Here is a 19021-nt window from a genome sequence, read left to right as displayed (position 1 = left end):
CTCTGAGGTGTTAACCCTTTACATGCCACGGTCTGTGCGACCACAGCATGTAAAGGGCTGACAGAGGGAGGGGGCGACCTCTGTCAGAGGATAGCCGGGCACCAGCTCTTACTCAGCAGAGAATGGAGAAAGCCTCCGATCTCTGCTGTGTTAATCCTTTACATGCCGCAGTCTATGCGACTGCAGCATGTAAAGGGCTGTCACCATCGGACCCCCAGAATGTGATCAGGGGGTCCAGATGGGTCTCTGTGGAAGTCGCTTAAAGGGACAAAAAATTTTTTTTAAAAGATAAAATAAAAACACTTTTCTCCCTTTACTTTATAAAAAATGAAAAACAAAATTACACATGTGGTATCCCTGCATTCTAAGGAAGACAGTACATTATTTAACCTCTTAATGACACGGACCCTTCCCCCCCACCCTCTTCTATTTTTTCCTTCGCCTGTTTAAAAAATCATAACTCCTTTATTTATTCATCGACGTAGCTGCATGAGGGCTTGTTTTTTGTGGGATAAGTTGTATTTTTCAATGGTGCTATTTAATGTACCATTTAATGTACTGTAAAAATTTTACAAAATTCTAAGTGCTTCTACGGCGCACAAACTGCAACAAAAATGACATGATATCTGATTGGTCCCGCTGAGCCAATGAGAGGCAGCAGTCACTCACCCATTCATAAATTCATGAATGGATGTGTGAGTGAGATCTGCCTCTGATTGGTCAGGCTGTGACCAATCAGAGGCAGCTCATTCAGCAAGCGGGGATTTTAAATCCCCGGCTGCTGAATACTACTCACAGCTGTTCAGAACAGTTCAGGAGGACTGCCGCCGGCCGCGCTGAACTCTGTCTGCCGGGACCGGGTGAGTATATATTTTTTTTAATTTTTACACATTTCTGGATGAATTGCAGGGAAGGGCTTATATATTTAAGCCCTTCCCGACAATTCATCCCGCGATCGCCGGCAGCCCATTGCTTTCAATGGAGCCGGCTGTATTGCCGGCTCCATTGAATTCAATGGGCTAACATCGTTCTTCTCTGCCACAGCTGTTACAGCTGTGGCAGAGGAGAACGATCTTTATGCTGACAGTGCGGGGGGGGGGGGGGGGGGGGGCACTCTTGCCCCTATTGTGGCTTAATAGTGGGACCTGGGAACTTGAGATGCAGCCCAACATGTAGCCCCTCGCCTGCCCTATCTGTTTCTGTGTCGTTCCCATCACTTTCTTGAATTTCCCAGATTTTCACAAATGAAAACCTTAGCGAGCATCGGCGATATACAAAAATGCTCGAGTCGTCCATTGACTTCAATGGGGTTTGTTACTCGAAAGGAACTCTCGAGCATCACTGAAAGTTCGACTCGAGTAACGAGCACCTGAGCATTTTGGTGCTCGCTCATCTCTAAATTTGAAGTCTCTATTTTGTTTAGTGGAAGAAAGAAGCACTGGAGGAGATTTAATAAACTGTCTAGAAGAGAAGTCTTAGCTGCCCCAAGCGATAAGTCACCGCTCTGGTAACTAGAAGGCTGAGCCTGGCTGCGATAGGCAACTAAATTCTGCTTTTCTTCTGCCTCATTGTCCCTCTGAACAAGAGTGTGCCAAGGAGGATTTCCCTGTGACTGGGGATCAGATATGATTTTTACCAATTTATTATCCAACCCAGATCCTGTAATAGTTGTGTGGTTCTCCTCCGATTCTGCTACAAACTAGGAGGGTGCGATCCAGCTCTGCCTTTACACTGGTCTACATCACATTTGCTGACCAAAGGACAAGATTGAAGGTTTCTATATGTTTATTCCAGCCAGTTCCAGTTCACCCATGAATTAAATGATATTGTTCATGACGTGTCTGTTGAACACATAGGACATATGTACATGATTGACATATGAAATAATGAGCTAGAGTCTGAAGACAATCAAAGATATGGACAAGGAGGAAAGAAAGGGGTGGCGTTTGTTGTGAAGGATGAAACTACTTATGCGTTGGAAGAGAGTAGAATGGCATCTTCAACAGTAGAGGTGCTGCCTGATCAGATGACGCACCACCTGGGTGGGCGTGACAGAGCAAGAGACTAGGACTAAAACTGGCAGTGGAGAAGGCGCAACACTCCATGTTAAAGCATGTAGGAAGTGACCAAAGGTGTGGAAAACTTTTCGGTATTCGTGTATCTTGACGTCACCGGAAGCTAGGGGTTTGACAGGTCTTCCATGCAGGAATGCCCTGTCACACCCCAAGCTCCCCAATGGGTCAAGCCCGCAAGGTCCTGGAAGGTGGACGACAACATGCAATAATAGCCATACACCGCTCCGCATACTGTCATGCAGTATCCTTTGTGTCTGAGCACTGTGTTCGCACGAAATAATACCCATACCGCCGGCGGTCCTAAAACTGTCCTCCCCCTACACTGCATTCCCGCTGAGCAGCGCTCACATGTGGGGCCGGGCAACTGTCCCTGTTCCTCTCTCCTGCACTGCATGAGCAGCTGCACGGACGCTAGGACGGGTGAGATGTGCCGAGCGGCGGCGGTCAGTGCTGCTTTGTGACCGGCAACAGCAGGGGAGGTACAAGGAGCGCACGTGCGACGGTACAGCCGCCGGGGAGTATACAGCTGCAGCAGGGAGACTTGCACAGGATGGGAGCCGCGACTGCAGAAGGATACTGCCCTGCCAGCAGGGATAATGAACACCTCCGCAAAACTGCCAACCAAGAAGCAGCAGCATCGGGACCGCAGGTGGGAACTTACAGCCGCCGTAGAAAAAAAGAGCTGCAGTGGCAAGCCAGTAAACGGTCATACATGGCCTGGGAGCTGCCCCTGCAGGAAGGAGCCATGATCTTGTATCACTGCCAGGAGGTGACAGCACAATTTTCGTGGGCTGCCAGGACCTGATGGGAAAACAGCTATGCAGCCTATCAGGTTCAGGGGGCGTGACACAGCTGTCAGTCTGGTCTCCACCAGGACTTCCTGGTGGCATCAAGACACACTGATACCAAACTTTTCCACACCTTTGGTCACTTCCTACATGCTTTAACATGGAGTGTTGCGCCTTCTCCACAGCCAGTTTTTAGTCCTATTCTCTTGCTAAATCAAAGATATAGCCATGATTGATCCTTTCCAACAAGACTGAATAAACAAAGCGAGAACAGATAGTGTTAAACCTCCAATTAATTTAATAGGTAATTGTTCTTATGGAAGAAGGTGCAAGGCAAAAAGACAAATTAGACAATATAAATAGTCCTACAAAGCAGAAGCCGGAAGATTTAAGTCCCAGCCGTCATGGAGGGTCTATAAGAACGGTACCTAGAAGAAGTCGAGGTGTCACGATGTGACATGTGATTAGACGAGATACTAGGTTTTATAGCTGTAAGCTCTTTGCCGCATATGACACCAACATATCATCTTGTCCTATATCCCGGTGTGTCGTACACGCTACTATGTGACACGGTAGCAGACAGCAATAGTAGCATCAAATGCTTTAAGTAACTTTTAATTTTTCTCAAAAAACAGAATTTGTGAACATGATGTTAAGCATAGAAAGGGACGCCTGGCCTGCTTGTTCGGACATCATGGCAATACCAGGGCCAAAAGGTATGTACTCTCAGTTCAAACTGGGATGACTTCCTTTCATAAAGTGAGAGCAAATATGAGTGATAGGATGCATGTCCTCCACAGTCATCTAAACTACTTCTCCCCAAATTTTGACGCTCTGAGCGTAGAGCAAGGCGAACACTTCTACCAGGACATTAACCCCTTAACGACTGCCCATATGGTAGCCATTAAGGAGCTTTATTCTGATGCACCGTCTTGACGGTAGCTGCATCAGAAGCCTGGCATGGGTCTCCCATGGCAGTAAGAGCAGGAGTCTGGCACCTGTTCAAACAGCGAGGACCAGAGAAACCTTCGATCCCCGTTGTTTAACCCTTTATATGCCATGCACTGTGCGACTGTGGCATGTCAAAGACTGACAGAGGGAGGGGGCTTCTACTCTCATCAATCGGACCCCCAGGATGTGATCACAGGGGCCCGATGGGCTGCTATGACTCCTGGAGTGGGGACTATGACCTCCGTCTCTGCCAGCTACAGTAGCCTATGAAGCTCAACCTCGGGCTAAGCTTCATAGGCTTTGTAATACACGGCTATGCTTGAGTATAGCAGTGTATTAGAAGAATGATAAAGTATCGTGCTATTCAAGTCCCCTAGACCAGTGGTCCCCAACCTTTTTGGCACCAGGGACCGGCTTCAAGCAAGAACATTTTTACAAGGCCCGGCAGGGTTGGGCGGGGCTTTGGTTATATGGGGCGGGGGTTGGAGTTTAGTGCATACGTATTTAATTATGACATTTAGAATGTCCTGGCAGTACACACTGTAGGGCAGTATAATATATCCCCCCGCCTGGCAGTACACACATAGGGCAGTATATAATCTATTCCCCCCCAGCACACACATAGGGCAGCATATAATTTATCTCCCCCCCCCCCCCCAGCACACACATAGGGCAGCATATAATTTATCTCCCCCCCAGCACACATATAGGGAGGGCAGCATATAATTTACCTCCTCCCCCCCCCCCAGCACACACATAGGGCAGCATATAATTTATCTTCCCCCCCCCCAGCACACACATAGGGCAGCATATAATTTATCTTCCCCCCCCCAGCACACACATAGGGCAGCATATGATTTATCTTTCCCCCCCCCCAGCACACACATAGGGCAGCATATAATTTATCTTCCCCCCCCCCCCCCAGCACACACATAGGGCAGCATATGATTTATCTTTCCCCCCCCCCAGCACACACATAGGGCAGCATATAATTTCCCCCCCCCCCCAGCACACACATAGGGCAGCATATAATTTCTCCCCCCCCCCCCAGCACACACATAGGGCAGCATATAATTTCTCCCCCCCAGCACACACACATGCGGCAGCATATAATTTCTCCCCCCCAGTACACACATAGGGCAGCATATTTCTCCCCCCCCAGCACACACATAGGGCAGCATATAATTTCTCCCCCCCCCAGCACACACATAGGGCAGCATATAATTTCTCCCCCCCCACCCAGCATACACATAGGGCATCATATAATTTATCGCCCCCTCCCCTGAAATAAGCAGCCTCCCCCCAGTAAAAACCAGCCCCCCCCCGTAATTAGCAGCCCCTCCCCCTGTAATAAGTAGCCCCCACCCCCAGTAATAAGCATGCCCCCCATCAGTAATAGGAAGCCCCCCCAGTAATAACCAGTCCCCCCCCAGTAGTAAGTAGGCCCCCCATCAGTAATAGGCAGCCCCCCCAGTAATAACCAGCCCACCCCCAGGAATAAGCAGCCCCCCCGTAGTAATAAGCAGCGCGCCCCCCTAGTAATAAGCAGCGCGCCCCCCTAGTAATAAGCAGCTCGCCCCCCTAGTAATAAGCAGCGCGCCCCCCTAGTAGTAAGCAGCGCGCCCCCCTAGTAGTAAGCAGCGCGCCCCCCTAGTAGTAAGCAGCGCGCCCCCCTAGTAGTAAGCAGCGCGCCCCCCTAGTAGTAAGCAGCGCGCCCCCAGTTGTAAGCAGCGCGCCCCCAGTTGTAAGCAGCGCGCCCCCAGTTGTAAGCAGCGCGCCCCCAGTTGTAAGCAGCGCGCCCCCCCAATAGTAAGCAGCCCCCCCCAGTAGTAAGCAGCCCCCTCCCCCAGTAGTAAGCAGCCCCCTCCCCCAGTAGTAAGCAGCCCCCTCCCCCAGTAGTAAGCAGCCCCCTCCCCCAGTAATAAGCAGCCCCCTCCCCCAGTAATAAGCAGCCCCCTCCCCCAGTAATAAGCAGCCCCCTCCCCCAGTAATAAGCAGCCCCCTCCCCCAGTAATAAGCAGCCCCCCCAGTAATAAGCAGCCCCCCCCCAGGAATAAGCAGCCCCCCTGTAGTAATAAGCAGCCCCCCCCCAGTAATAAGCAGCCCACCCCCAGTAATAAGCAGCCCACCCCCCAGTAATAAGCAGCCCACCCCCCAGTAATAAGCAGCCCACCCCCCAGTAATAAGCAGCCCCCCCCGTAATAAGCAGCCCCCCCCCCAGTTGTAGGCAGCCCCCACCCCTCAGTAATAGGCAGTCCCCCCCAGTAATTAGCAGCCCCCCCCCCCCAGAAATAAACTGCCCCCCTGGTAATAAGCACCCCCCCAACCCGTATACTTACCTCCTCCCTGCTGTCAGCGTTGCTCTCTCTCTGCTTGCCCTGACGTCAGTGTGCGCCGGGATCAGAGCAATTACCAGCGGGGAGCTGCGGCACCCCCGCTGGTAATCGCTTCAGTGGTGAGCGGCGTCGGCACGCCGCGGGCCACATAACACGAGGCAGCGGGCCGGGTTCGGTCCGTGGGCCTTGTTTTTAGAAGAAAAGTTTCGCGGACCGGCGCTAAGCATCTAACGGCCCGGCCCCGGTCCGCGGACCGGTGGTTGGGGACCCCTGTCCTAGACGAGCAAAAATAAAACACTAAAGCCTGGTGTAGGCACAACGAATATCGCTGAAAAGATGTCTTTTGAGCGATGATCGTTGTGCGCCTTTATAGCGCAAGGTGATCTCTCAACGTTGAGCGATCACTTTGCGTTCCAAGCACGGTATACAAAAGACAAGCAGGCCACTTGTTTTCTGCATCCAGCTGTTCTCTGCTCAAGGCTCCCAGCTGGTATACAGCTGAACACTCCGAGCGAGGTATGCAGAAGACAAGCAAGGACGCTTGTCTTCTGCTCGGAGAGCCCGACTTGTATACAGCTGAACGCTCTGAGCAGGGTATGCAGAAGACAAACGAGGCCGCTTGTCTTCTGCATTCAGCTGTTCTCTGCTCAGAGCACCCGGCTGTTATACAGCTGAGCGCTCCAAGCGGGGTAAGGGCTCATGTCCACGGGGAAAATAGGATTTAGGATCCGCAGCGGATTTCCTGCATGCGGATCCGCACCCCATAGGGATGCATTGACCACCCGCGGGTACATAAATACCCGCGGATCGTCAATAAAAGTGATTTTTTAAAAAATGGAGCATGAAAAAATCTGGACCATGCTCCATTTTCATGCGGGTCTCCCGCGGGGACGGCTCCCGCGGGCTTCTATTGAAGCCTATGGAAGCCGTCCGGATCCGCGGGAGACCTAAAATAGGAATTTAAAGCATTTACTCACCCGGAGCGGACCGCGAAGCTCTTCTCTTCCTCACGGCCGCATCTCCCTTGCTTCGGCTCGGCGGATGTGCCCGGCGCATGCGCGCGGCACGTCGACGACGTGCCGGCGACGTGCCGCCGGCGTCAGGAATTCATCCGCCGGCCGAAAATGAAGATCCGGCCGTGAGGAACAGCTGACCTTCCCCGCCCGCGCCGGATAGGTAAATGCTTTTAAATTCTTATTTTCGGCGCTCATGTCCGCGGGGCAGGAGGGACCCGCTGCAGATTCTACATGGAGAATCTGCAGCGGATCTTATTTTCCCCGTGGACATGAGGCCTAAGCATAACAAAGCTGGAGCGCTATGTTCTTCTTACCCTGTGTTCAGGGAGCAGGATACAGCTGAAACAATAGTATCAGCTGTATCCTGCTGTGAATTCCTGATAAGGCTGATCGTTGTCTTTGAGCTTGCTGAAAGAGAAGGATAAGCAATTCCTTAACAAAAACTGCACGATGTCTGTGCAGTTACACACAACGGTTATCGCTAAAAAGACGGCTTTGAGCGATTTTTGATCGAGAATCGCTGTGTCTAAATCAGACTTAAGTGTATAAAAAAATTTGTAAGAAAACAAAGAAAAATTCAAAAATGTCCACTTTTCACCCTTCACTAAAAAACAAACAAAAACAAAACACAATTAAGGGCTTATTCCCATGGCCGTCAGCATTTTTGCCTTCACCGAATTGCGTCGTAAAACCGCGTGAACAGCCGCACAAATCGAACGTTTGTGAACCCATTTTGACGGCGCTTGTCCGGCCCATCTACGCAGAGCCCGCCATTCCGTTGGGCGGGGGAAGACAGTTTAGTTCTGCTAAGCTCTCTTACTCTTCGCTGTTTCTCAGCTGGTGTGATAAGCTGTGACAAGGGGCGGAGAGGGCCTTAGAAACTAGCTCTGCCCGTCCCCTTCCATTGAAAACAGCCGACAAGGGCCGGAGAGGAGGAGGAGGGAAGGGGTGGGAGCTTAGCAGTCACAATGCTAAACTCCCTCCCACCTCTCTTCTTAGGCAGCTATCATAGGCTCCCATAGGACTCTATGCAGCTGCTGGCGGTGTAAAAGCGCCCTGCCAACATGCACTTTCTTGGCCGGCCCAGCGCTTTTACGCCGTGGAAATACACCCATGTGACCTGCTGCATTGTAAACCAATGCATCAGAGGGGCAGTGTATATCGGCCGGGCGTGAAAACGTGGCCGATATACGCTTGTGTGAAACCAGCCTTAAAATGTGAAAAAAGTTGCAAAAAACAATCAATTTGGAACCTGAGTAATCGTTCTCGCCTGCAGAATTCAATATATTATTTTTAACATCGGGCACTGTGCAGTACAAATAACACATTGATAATCTCGCCTCTAGAAAAAAAACGGAAGAAAAGCAATCAAAATGTTACGTGTTCCCAAAAGTTGGATGAATGAAGACTAGAATTCGTCCCGCAAACAAGAAAAAAAAACCCTTATAGAGCTCTGATGAAACTATGCAACGTCCATTGCACAAATGAGCTTCCGCCTATGTGACACCGGCTGTATGTAAGATAGAAGCAGTACAATAGTGACTGTAGTACTGCCACACTGCAGGGTTGGAAGGCTCACTGCAACCCTTGAGGATTGTTTGACGAGTCTAGTTTCCAAAATAGTGCTTTGGGTATTTCAGGGATGTGCAGAAGAAGTATTCCAGAAGAATCTGCATTCTATAAGGCCGGGTCCATATCTAAGCTTTATCTTCCGGTAGAATGCCAGTCAACTGAGCTGAAACTGAATGGATTCCATTATAGTCAATGGGGTCTGTATAGTGCTGTTCGGCCCCATCATAAGACAGGGTATGTTAGGCTGAATGAAGGGGTCAGAAACGCTCTTTTCTCCTTAGGGAGAGCAACTATATACTATAAACTAAGTGAGGAGACTCAAATGGCCACGCATGCTCCTCTGGGTAATATGCAAATAAGGGAGATGGAATAAATCCTCCACAGTGCCACCTATTGAAAGGCAGCATTCCTTCGAGTCAAAGTGGGACTTTTTATACAAGTCTTCTTACAATGACTGGGAATCAAAAGCAAAGCCAGACTCCATGTACATACAGCTGTTTCCGGGTTATTGCCCATCATCAGTGTACAGTAGGAGTCTGGCTTTTGCTAGTGAGAGGCCTGGGACAGGGGTCAGAAACGCTCTTTTCTCCTTAGGGAGAGCAACTATAGACTATAAACTAAGTGAGGAGACTCAAATGGCCACGCACGCTCCTCTGGGTAATATGCAAATAAGGGAGATGGAATAAATCCTCCACAGAGCCTCCTGTCCCAGGCCTCTCACTAGCAAAAGCCAGACTCCTACTGTACACTGATGATGGGCAATAACCCGGAAACAGCTGTATGTACATGGAGTCTGGCTTTGCTTTTGATTCCCAGTCATTGTAAGAAGACTTGTATAAAAAGTCCCACTTTGACTCGAAGGAATGCTGCCTTTCAATAGGTGGCACTGTGGAGGATTTATTCCATCTCCCTTATAGGCTGAATGAAGACACTGTCCATCTAGTTCAGCCTGTCAAAGATGCTATTGGATGCTTACAAGATGAAAATGGTGAATTGGTTAGGAATGATGTTGCGAAGGCCAAAATTCCATTTTGCCTCAGTTTTCTCTCAGAAAGTAGATGGAACATCAACTGATCTTCCCTGTGCTATTGGGGGAATAAAGGAATGCAGACTGTATATAAGCAGAGAGATGGTGAGGGAACACTTGGCTAACTCAAATGAATTCAAGTCTCAAGGTCCAGATGAATTACATCCTAAGGTGCTAAAGTAAGCAGCGGAGGTAATTGCTGAGCCACTCGCCATAATCTTTGAAAATTCTTGGGGAACAGGAGAAGTCCCAGAAGATTGGAAAAGGGCAAATGTTGTCCCCATCTTCAAAAAAGGGAAGAAGGTGGATCCAGGAAACTACAGGCCTGTGAGCCTGACTTCTATGCCAGGAAAGATCTTTGAACAAATTATTAAACAGCATGTATGCAAGTACTTGGATGAAAATGGAGTAATTAGCCAGAGCCAGCATGGGGTTTGTAACAAACAAGTCATGACAGACTAATCTAATTTCCTTCTATGAAAGTATCACCGACTTGGTTGATCAGGGAAATGCAGCGGATCTAGTTTATCTTGACCTTAGTAAAGCATTTGACAAAGTGTCTCATACTATACTTATTGAAAAAATGACCCAATCTGGGTTTGACAAGGCAACTGTTATGTGGATTCACAACTGGCTGAGTGATCGTACTCAAATAGTGGTCATAAATGGCTGCACATCCAAGTGGAAGAATGTATCAAGTGGGGTACCACAAGGCTCCGTCCTAGGCCCAGTGTTGTTCAACATTTTTATAAATGATCTGGTGAAGGGAATTGATGGGAAACTGATCAAATTTAATGATAAAACAAACCCAAGGAGGGATAGTTACCACTAGGGAAGAGAGGGAGAGTATTCAAAAAGATCTAGAAAAGCTTGCACTGTTTGTGATGAAACCTGCTTTCTTCTAGACGTAGCGGATGCCTTCTTGTTACCATCTCAGTCCTGGGTATAAACAGATCATGGGAGAGATCCTTGTATTGTCCCCTAATGTATTTATACATAGTTATTTGATCGCCCCCCCCCCCCCCAACTGTTTTTTTTCCAGTGTAAATAATCCCAATTGTGATAGCTTTTCTGGGTATTCCAGTCCTCTCTTTTCATTTATTAATGCTTTTCTAAGCACCGGTGACAAAAACTGTGTGCAGTATTCAATGTGGGGCCTATCAAGTGCCTTATATAGTGGAAGAATAATGTTCTCGTCCTTCGCCCCTATACCTCCTTTAATGCACCCCAAGACTTTATTAGCTTTTGCAGCAGCTGACTGGCATTGGTTACTCCAGTTAAAGCTACAGTCCACTAGTACCTCCAGGTCTTCTTCCATATCACTTTTCCCTAGCAGTACCCCATTTAGTGTATATTGGTGACATCCGTTTCTCCTGCCCATGTGCATAACCTTACATTTATCAATATTGAACTTCATTTGCCATTTTTCTGCCCAAGCCCCCAGCTTATCTCGGTCCGTTTGTAGCCGCACATTGTCCTCCATTGGGGGTCAGAAACGCTACCTTTTCTCCTTAGGGAGAGCAACTATACTATAAACTAAGTGAGGAGACTCAAATGGCCCAGCACGCTCCTCTGGGTAATATGCAAATAAGGGAGATGGAATAAATCCTCCACAGTGCCACCTATTGAAAGGCAGCATTCCTTCAAGCCAAAGTCAGACTTTTTATACAAGCCTTATTACAATGCATGGTCATTTGAGTCTCCTCACTTAGTTTATAGTATAGTTGCTCTCCCTAAGGAGAAAAGATAGCGTTTCTGCTCCCCATCCCAGGCCTCTCACTAGCAAAGCCAGACTCCTACTGTACACTGATGAAGGACAAAAACCCTGAAACAGCTGTATGCACATGGAGTCTGGCTTTGCTTGTAATTCCCAGTCATTGTAACAAGGCTTGTATAAAAAGTCTGACTTTGGCGGGGGCGTGGCCTAGATGCAGACAGAGACAGTCGCATAACCCGGAGCTCTGCTCATATTCAGCCTGCTAAGCGACTTAAAGCTATTCCAGCCTCACAAAAACTACATAAAAGCGGACCAGAGACCTTCTGCAAGAAGATGCCTAAAAGAAGGAATACGAAAACCCGGCTGAACAAAGTCTCAGACTTCTTTATTACCCGCGGCCCGAGGAGACCGGGACTGCTGAGTAAAGATGGCTCCCTCTCATCTACAAGCTCCGGAGGAGAAGTGGAGGACTCACCCTCTCTCTTACCCAGTGATTCAATTCAGAACGCTGACCAAGAGAAGCAGAGAAAAGGGACACCGCTGATCACATCCCAGCGCAGGGTGAGTGTTTCACACAGGGAAGATGATATGGCCGCAAAATGGCACCGACGGGCTCTCAGCCTCCATCCTCCCCCTCCACTCCCACTGCAAGCCCTGAAAAACAGCGCCCTCGTCTCTCTCCTCACAAAAATCAATCCCATGGGGACTCCATACTGGAACCTGATCCCATCATCAGCGTTCCATCATCCAATATGCCTGCCACAGAGGATTTTATCAAGCAAATGATCCTAGCTTTAAGAGGATCACTGCAAAAAGATATTACATCCCTGTCAAGCACAATCAACTCCTCCATACAAGATCTGGGGGAGCGAACTGACCACATCGAAAACAAAATGAGAGAAGTCACCGCATCCCATAATAAATATAGATGAGCGAGTATACTCGCTAAAGGCAATTGCTCGAGCGAGCATTGTCTTTAGCAAGTACCTGCCCGCTCGAGATGAAAGGTTCAGGTGTTGGCAGCGGGCAGGGAGCTGCGGGGGGAGAGCGGAGGGGAGATCTCTCTCTCCCTCTCTCCACCCCGCAGACTGCCGCTACTCACCGCTCCCCCGCGCCGGCACCCGAACCTTCTGTCTCGAGCGGGGGAGATACTCGCTAAAGGCAATGCTCGCTCGAGCAATTGCCTTTAGCGAGTATACTTGCTCATCTCTAATAATAAACTAATTGATGCACACTACTCCCTAGAGGATGAAGTGGAAGCCATAAAGAATAAACTCACAGATCTGGAGGATAGAAGCAGATGTAATGTCAAGTTTAGAGCCATTCCAGAGAGTGTCCCACAACACGACCTGAAAAACTTTCTTACCAAGCTAATCAAAAGCATCCTTCCGGATGCTTCAGAATTGGATTGCACAATTGATAGAGCGCATAGACTGCTAAAGCCGAACTTTCTACCAGCCTCCGTCCCAAGGGACATAATCGCTAAATTCCATTTCTTCCATATAAAAGACGCTCTGATGACAGCCTCAAGAAAGCAGGGTCCCCTGCCACCTCCTTACGCAAACATTAGTCTTTTTACCGACTTGTCACAGAATACAATTCAAGCAAGAAAGGCTTTTTCATTAATCACCTAATCCCTGAGAGTTGCGAAAATACCCTACAAATGGGGCTTCCCTGCTAAAATAATAGTCCATAAAGAGAATACAGTGCATGCTCTAACTTCTCCAGAAGATGGCACCAACGTTCTTTCAAAATGGAATATCCTACTTCCAGAAGATCCTCAACTAGGCAAGCCTCAGAGATCTCTAAAATCCTCCCACAGCCGCACGCTCCCTACCACTCCTCCATGAGAGTTACACGTTCTCTAATTACCCTTTTTCCACAACAGATGCTGGACACATTCAAACCAGAGGGGAAAAAAAGAGGTAGCAAGAAGGACAAACAAACCAACTTTGAAGAAATGCAACTAAACAATACATTTTTTAATCCAGCCAAATCCTGGCTGAAGCTTAGCGAGATCACCTCTGTGAAGTCAGCACCCCATCTTTCAAAAAAGTGAATTTTTTCATAAGTTCTGGATGCACCCCAAAGAGTTCTAGCGTTCCCAATTAATTTTAAAAATAGTTCTAGCGAATTAAGCAAAAAAAAAAAATCAACAAATGTATCTCTGTGGCGCTAACTTCCAAAAATGAAAATACTAAATCAGCGAGAACTTTGTAAATATGGGTTCTAGAGCTTCGAGCATTAAGAGTTTTCTTCAGGACTCTTGAGGTGCTACCCAGAACTCTTATAAAATCGTGGGATTTCCCCAAAAATTTAAATGTGATTGTTCCCAGCAAGAGAAACGACGTAATCCTGTAGATCTGATACCTTTTAATGGCTAACAAAAATACATGATGTAATAGCGAGCTTACAAACCAACGCAGGGTACTTCTTCAGGCTTATGGATTGGATCTGAAGAGGCATGGATATTTATACACACTTAACACGGTACCAGATCTTTGTTTTCATTATACCCAAAAATTTATTTACACATAATTACACTTAGTTATTAGTGCACACTACAAATTAGTTATTATGTGTAAATAATTTTTTAGGAAATCCGGCAATTTTATAAGAGTTCTGGGTAGCACCTCAAGAGTTCTGAAGAAAACTCCTAATGCTTGAAGCTCTAGAACCAATATTTACAAAGTTCTTGCCGATTTTTAGATGCCGGATCGAAAAAATTCAGTTTTGTGTAAATAAATTTTTGGGGAAATCCCGCGATTTTATAAGAGTTCTGGGTAGCACCTCAAGAGTTCTGAAGAAAACTCTTAATGCTCGAAGCTCTAGAACCAATATTTACAAAGGTCTCGCTGTTTTAGTATTATCATTTTTGGAAGTTAGCACCGCAGAGATACATTTGTTGATTTTTTTGCTTAATTTGCTAGAACTATTTTTTAAATTAATTGGGAACTCTAGAACTCTTTGGGGTGCATCCAGAACTTATGAAAAAAATTCACTTTTTTGAAAGATGGGGTGCTGACTTAACAGAGGTTAGCAAGATCCCCTTAATAAAGGGCTCCTTCTGTCCAAACACCTCATGAAACCTAATGAATCTGACTTGTAGACATCAGCAGACATAGAATGGCCATATACATCCCTCCTCCAGCGAATGCATTAAGGTAGTGAGGTATTTGCGGCTATATTCCCTGCTGCTCCGGCGTTAACCACTTAAGGACCACCCCCTTTTCTCTTTTTTTGGTTTTTTCCCCCCACTTTTAAGAAACCATAGCTCTTATTTATCTATCGCTGTCTGACATTTTTTTTTTGCGGACGGGCTGTATTTTTTTCCAATGGTAATATTTAATGTGTCATATAATGTGCTGAGAAATTGTTAAAAAAGTGGAGCGAGATGGGAAAAGAAAAGAAACAAGAGTTTCCACCATTTTTGAGGGGGTCTTGTTTCTACGGCGTGCACACTGCAGCAAAAATGGCATAATAAGTTTATTCTATGGATTAATGCGATTACTAAAATACCACATTCATAGTTTTTATTTTCCTGTACTACTTTTAAGGCCGGCTTCCCACGGCCGTGACAGGCTCCGCCGCGGAATTCCGCAGCGGAGCCCGTCACTGCGTCCCCCACAGACCCCAATACTTACCTCCGGATCTGGCGTCCACCGTCCCGCATGACGCTTCGGCGCGCATGCGCAATAGAGCGCGTGACGCGCCGGCATATGACACACCCACAGCGTCACATGACGCACCGGCCGCGTCATATGAAGCGGCTGGCGGTGAAGCGGTTTCACGCTATCTTCCGCTGTGCTACAGCGAAGATAGCGTGACAGACGGCTTCCATTGACTGGAAAAGCGTTCCTGCTTTTTTTTTTTTTTTTTTGTACTGCGGATGGTCCGCACCGTGGGCTGTTGGACATGCGTGGCAGTTTTTTTTTTTTTTATTCCTGGGTTTCCCCGCATTGTTGCTAAGTGATGACGTGAAATCTGTGACCTTTCTGCAATGAAAATCACTCCCCCACAGCTCCGCACCCACCAGACTCTACACAGAGGGCGGCTCCCCGACAGATCCGGTCCGACCAGACTCTACACAGAAAGGGGGGGGCTCCCTCACAGCTCTGCCCACATCAGACTGCACACGGGGGGGGGGGGGCGGCTCCCTGACAGCTCCGCCCCCACCAGACTGTACACAAAGGGGCGGCATACCAACAGCTCCGCCCACCAACAGTACACAGAAGGGCAGCCACCAGACAGCTCCTCCACCAGGCAGTAAACAGGGGGGCGGCTCACCAACAGCTCCGCCCACCAACAGTACACAGAAGGGCAGCCACCAGACAGCACACAGGGGGCGGCTCACCAACAGTACACAGAAGGGCAGCCACCAGACAGCACACAGGGGGGCGGCTCACCAACAGTACACAGAAGGGCAGCCACCAGACAGCACACAGGGGGGCGGCTCACCAACACCTCCGCCCACCAACAGTACACAGAAGGGCAGAATACCAGACAGCTCCACCCACCAGACAGCAGACAGGGGGGCGGCTCACCAACAGCTCCGCCCAACAGTACACAGAAGGGCAGCCACCAGACAGCTCCGCCCAGCAGACAGGGGGGCGGCTCACCAACAGCTCCGCCCAACAGTACACAGAAGGGCAGCCACCAGACAGCTCCGCCCACCAACAGTACACAGAAGGGCAGCCACCAGACAGCACACAGGGGGGCGGCAAACCAACAGCTCCGCCACCAACAGTACACAGAAGGGCAGCCACCAGACAGCACACAGGGGGGGGCGGCTCACCAACAGCTCCGCCACCAACAGTACACAGAAGGGCAGCCACCAGACAGCACACAGGGGGGCGGCTCACCAACAGCTCCGCCCACCAACAGTACACAGAAGGGCAGAATACCAGACAGCTCCACCCACCAGACAGCAGACAGGGGGGCGGCTCACCAACAGCTCCGCCCAACAGTACACAGAAGGGCAGCCACCAGACAGCTCCGCCCACCAGACAGCAGACAGGGGGGCGGCTCACCAACAGCTCCGCCCAACAGTACACAGAAGGGCAGCCACCAGACAGCTCCGCCCACCAGACAGCAGACAGGGGGGCGGCTCACCAACAGCTCCGCCCAACAGTACACAGAAGGGCAGCCACCAGACAGCTCCGCCCACCAACAGTACACAGAAGGGCAGCCACCAGACAGCTCCGCCCACCAACAGTACACAGAAGGGCAGCCACCAGACAGCTCCGCCCACCAACAGTACACAGAAGGGCAGCCACCAGACAGCACACAGGGGGGCGGCAAACCAACAGCTCCGCCACCAACAGTACACAGAAGGGCAGCCACCAGACAGCACACAGGGGGGGGCGGCTTACCAACAGCTCCGCCACCAACAGTACACAGAAGGGCAGCCACCAGACAGCTCCACCCACCAGACAGCACACAGGGGGGCGGCTCACCAACAGCTCCGCCACCAACAGTACACAGAAGGGCAGCCACCAGACAGCTCCACCCACCGGACAGCAGACAGGGGGGCGGCTCACCAACAGCTCCGCCCACCAACAGTACACAGAAGGGCAGCCACCAGACAGCTCCACCCACCAGACTGTACACAGGGGGGCGGCTCACCAACAGCTCCGCCCACCGAACTGTTTAGCTGAATATATATACTCAGAGCAGACAGTGACCCCCCGCCCACACAACTGTCGGCTCTACAACGTGATGCCTGTTACTTCAGCTAGCAGGATCCCTTTACGGCTCCTCAGCAGACATGAGCGCCCGGCAGCCTCCTTTTGTCCGCATGGGAGAACATAGCGCTACTCACCCGCGGCGTCTGGGAGCTGCAGACCCAGGAGAAGCAGGCAGAGCCCGGGCAGCCCGCAGTACAAAGCCATCCCCGGCACTTCCGGCCTCCTCAAGCTCCGGTGTATTGCCTGTCGCCACTTCTCCTCCGCGGCCCCGCCTCCCTCCGGGACCGCTTCCTATTGGATGCGCGGGGCCTGGCCAACTCTCCGGCCGTTCTCGCCTTCCAAAACACAAGACGTAAACCCTCCTCCCTAGCACGTTCAGCACGCCTAAGACATCAAAACGTCAGCACGTCTCCTCGTTGCCGTGCTGACGTCACACGTAGTCTCCCGACTGCCAAGCGGCCGCACGTAGCGTGCTGACGTCACACTTCTTGCTGCTGCACGCCGTAATAACGTCACACTTCTTGCTGCTGCACGCCGTAATAACGTCACACGTCTCCAGGCTGTTGTAAGCTGTAATGATGTCAGCTCGTCTTCTCACTGCAGTGAACTGTCTGACGCCACACGTCTCCTTGCTGCCTTGGTAGTGTCGGTACATCTGACTGCCGAGTTCCTTTATGATATCACAGTCTACTTATTGCCGTGTGCCGCAATTACGTCAGCATATACCGTGCTGATGTCACAGTCTCCTCGCTGCCGTGTACCGTGCTGATGTCACAGTCTCCTCGCTGCCGTGTACCGTGCTGATGTCACAGTCTCCTCGCTGCCGTGTACCGTGCTGATGTCACAGTCTCCTCGCTGCCGTGTACCGTGCTGATGTCACAGTCTCCTCGCTGCCGTGTACCGTGCTGATGTCACAGTCTCCTCGCTGCCGTGTACCGTGCTGATGTCACAGTCTCCTCGCTGCCGTGTACCGTGCTGATGTCAGTCTCCTCGCTGCCGTGTACCGTGCTGATGTCACAGTCTCCTCGCTGCCGTGTACCGTGCTGATGTCACAGTCTCCTCGCTGCCGTGTACCGTGCTGATGTCACAGTCTCCTCGCTGCCGTGTACCGTGCTGATGTCACAGTCTCCTCGCTGCCGTGTACCGTGCTGATGTCACAGTCTCCTCACGGCCGTCTGCTGTAATAATATCAGCACGTCTCCTGATTGTCGTGTACAATGCTGACGTCACACGTCTCCTCACTGCCACGTGCCATTCTAACTTCAGCATGTCTTCCCACTGCCATGTACTGTGCTGACGTCACACATCTCTTCCCTGCCATGTCCTGTGGTAGCATCAGCATGTCTCCTCACTGTCATGTACCGTGCTGATGTTGCACGTCTCCTCGCTGCCATGTGCCATGTTAGTGTCAGGACATCTCCTCGCTGCCGTGTGATATCTCCTCACTGTGCTGACTTCACGTCTCCTCGCTACCGTGTGACTTAACAACGTTAGCACGTATCCTCACTGCTGTGTACTGTGCTGATGGCACACGTCTCCTCGCTGCCTTGGTAGCATCAGCATGTCTCCTCGCTGCCGTGTGCCATGTTAGTGTCAGGACATCTCCTCACTGTGCTGACTTCACGTCTCCTCGCTACCGTGTGACTTAAAGGGGTTGTCCCGCGAAAGCAAGTGGGGTTATACACTTCTGTATGGCTATAGTAATGCACTTTGTAATATAGATCGTGCATGAAATATGTGCCATACAGAAGTTATATACTCACCTTCCCTGCGCTGGCGTCCCCGTCTCCATGGTGCCATCTAATTTCAGCGTCTAATCGCCCGATTACACGCACTTGCGCAGAAGGGTCTT

The 19021-nt window shown here is 49.9% G+C and overlaps 1 protein-coding gene across 1 annotated transcript in view; it reads right to left on the bottom strand.

Annotated features, from left to right (window-relative positions):
• The window catches only part of TGFBR1 (transforming growth factor beta receptor 1), a 64140-nt gene extending 46591 nt beyond the window's left edge, over nt 1-17549 (bottom strand). Inside the window, exon 1 of the mRNA XM_066579141.1 lies at nt 17304-17549. Coding sequence (XP_066435238.1) covers nt 17304-17373 — 70 coding nt within the window. The 5' untranslated portion in view covers nt 17374-17549. The remainder of the gene's footprint in view (nt 1-17303) is intronic.
• Nucleotides 17550-19021: the final 1472 nt, after the last annotated feature.

The sequence above is a fragment of the Eleutherodactylus coqui genome, chromosome 9 (genome assembly GCF_035609145.1).
Source record: "Eleutherodactylus coqui strain aEleCoq1 chromosome 9, aEleCoq1.hap1, whole genome shotgun sequence".
Taxonomy (NCBI): domain Eukaryota; kingdom Metazoa; phylum Chordata; class Amphibia; order Anura; family Eleutherodactylidae; genus Eleutherodactylus; species Eleutherodactylus coqui.
Note: the sequence above shows the minus strand (reverse complement) of the source record. Positions and strands in the feature narration are given on the sequence as shown.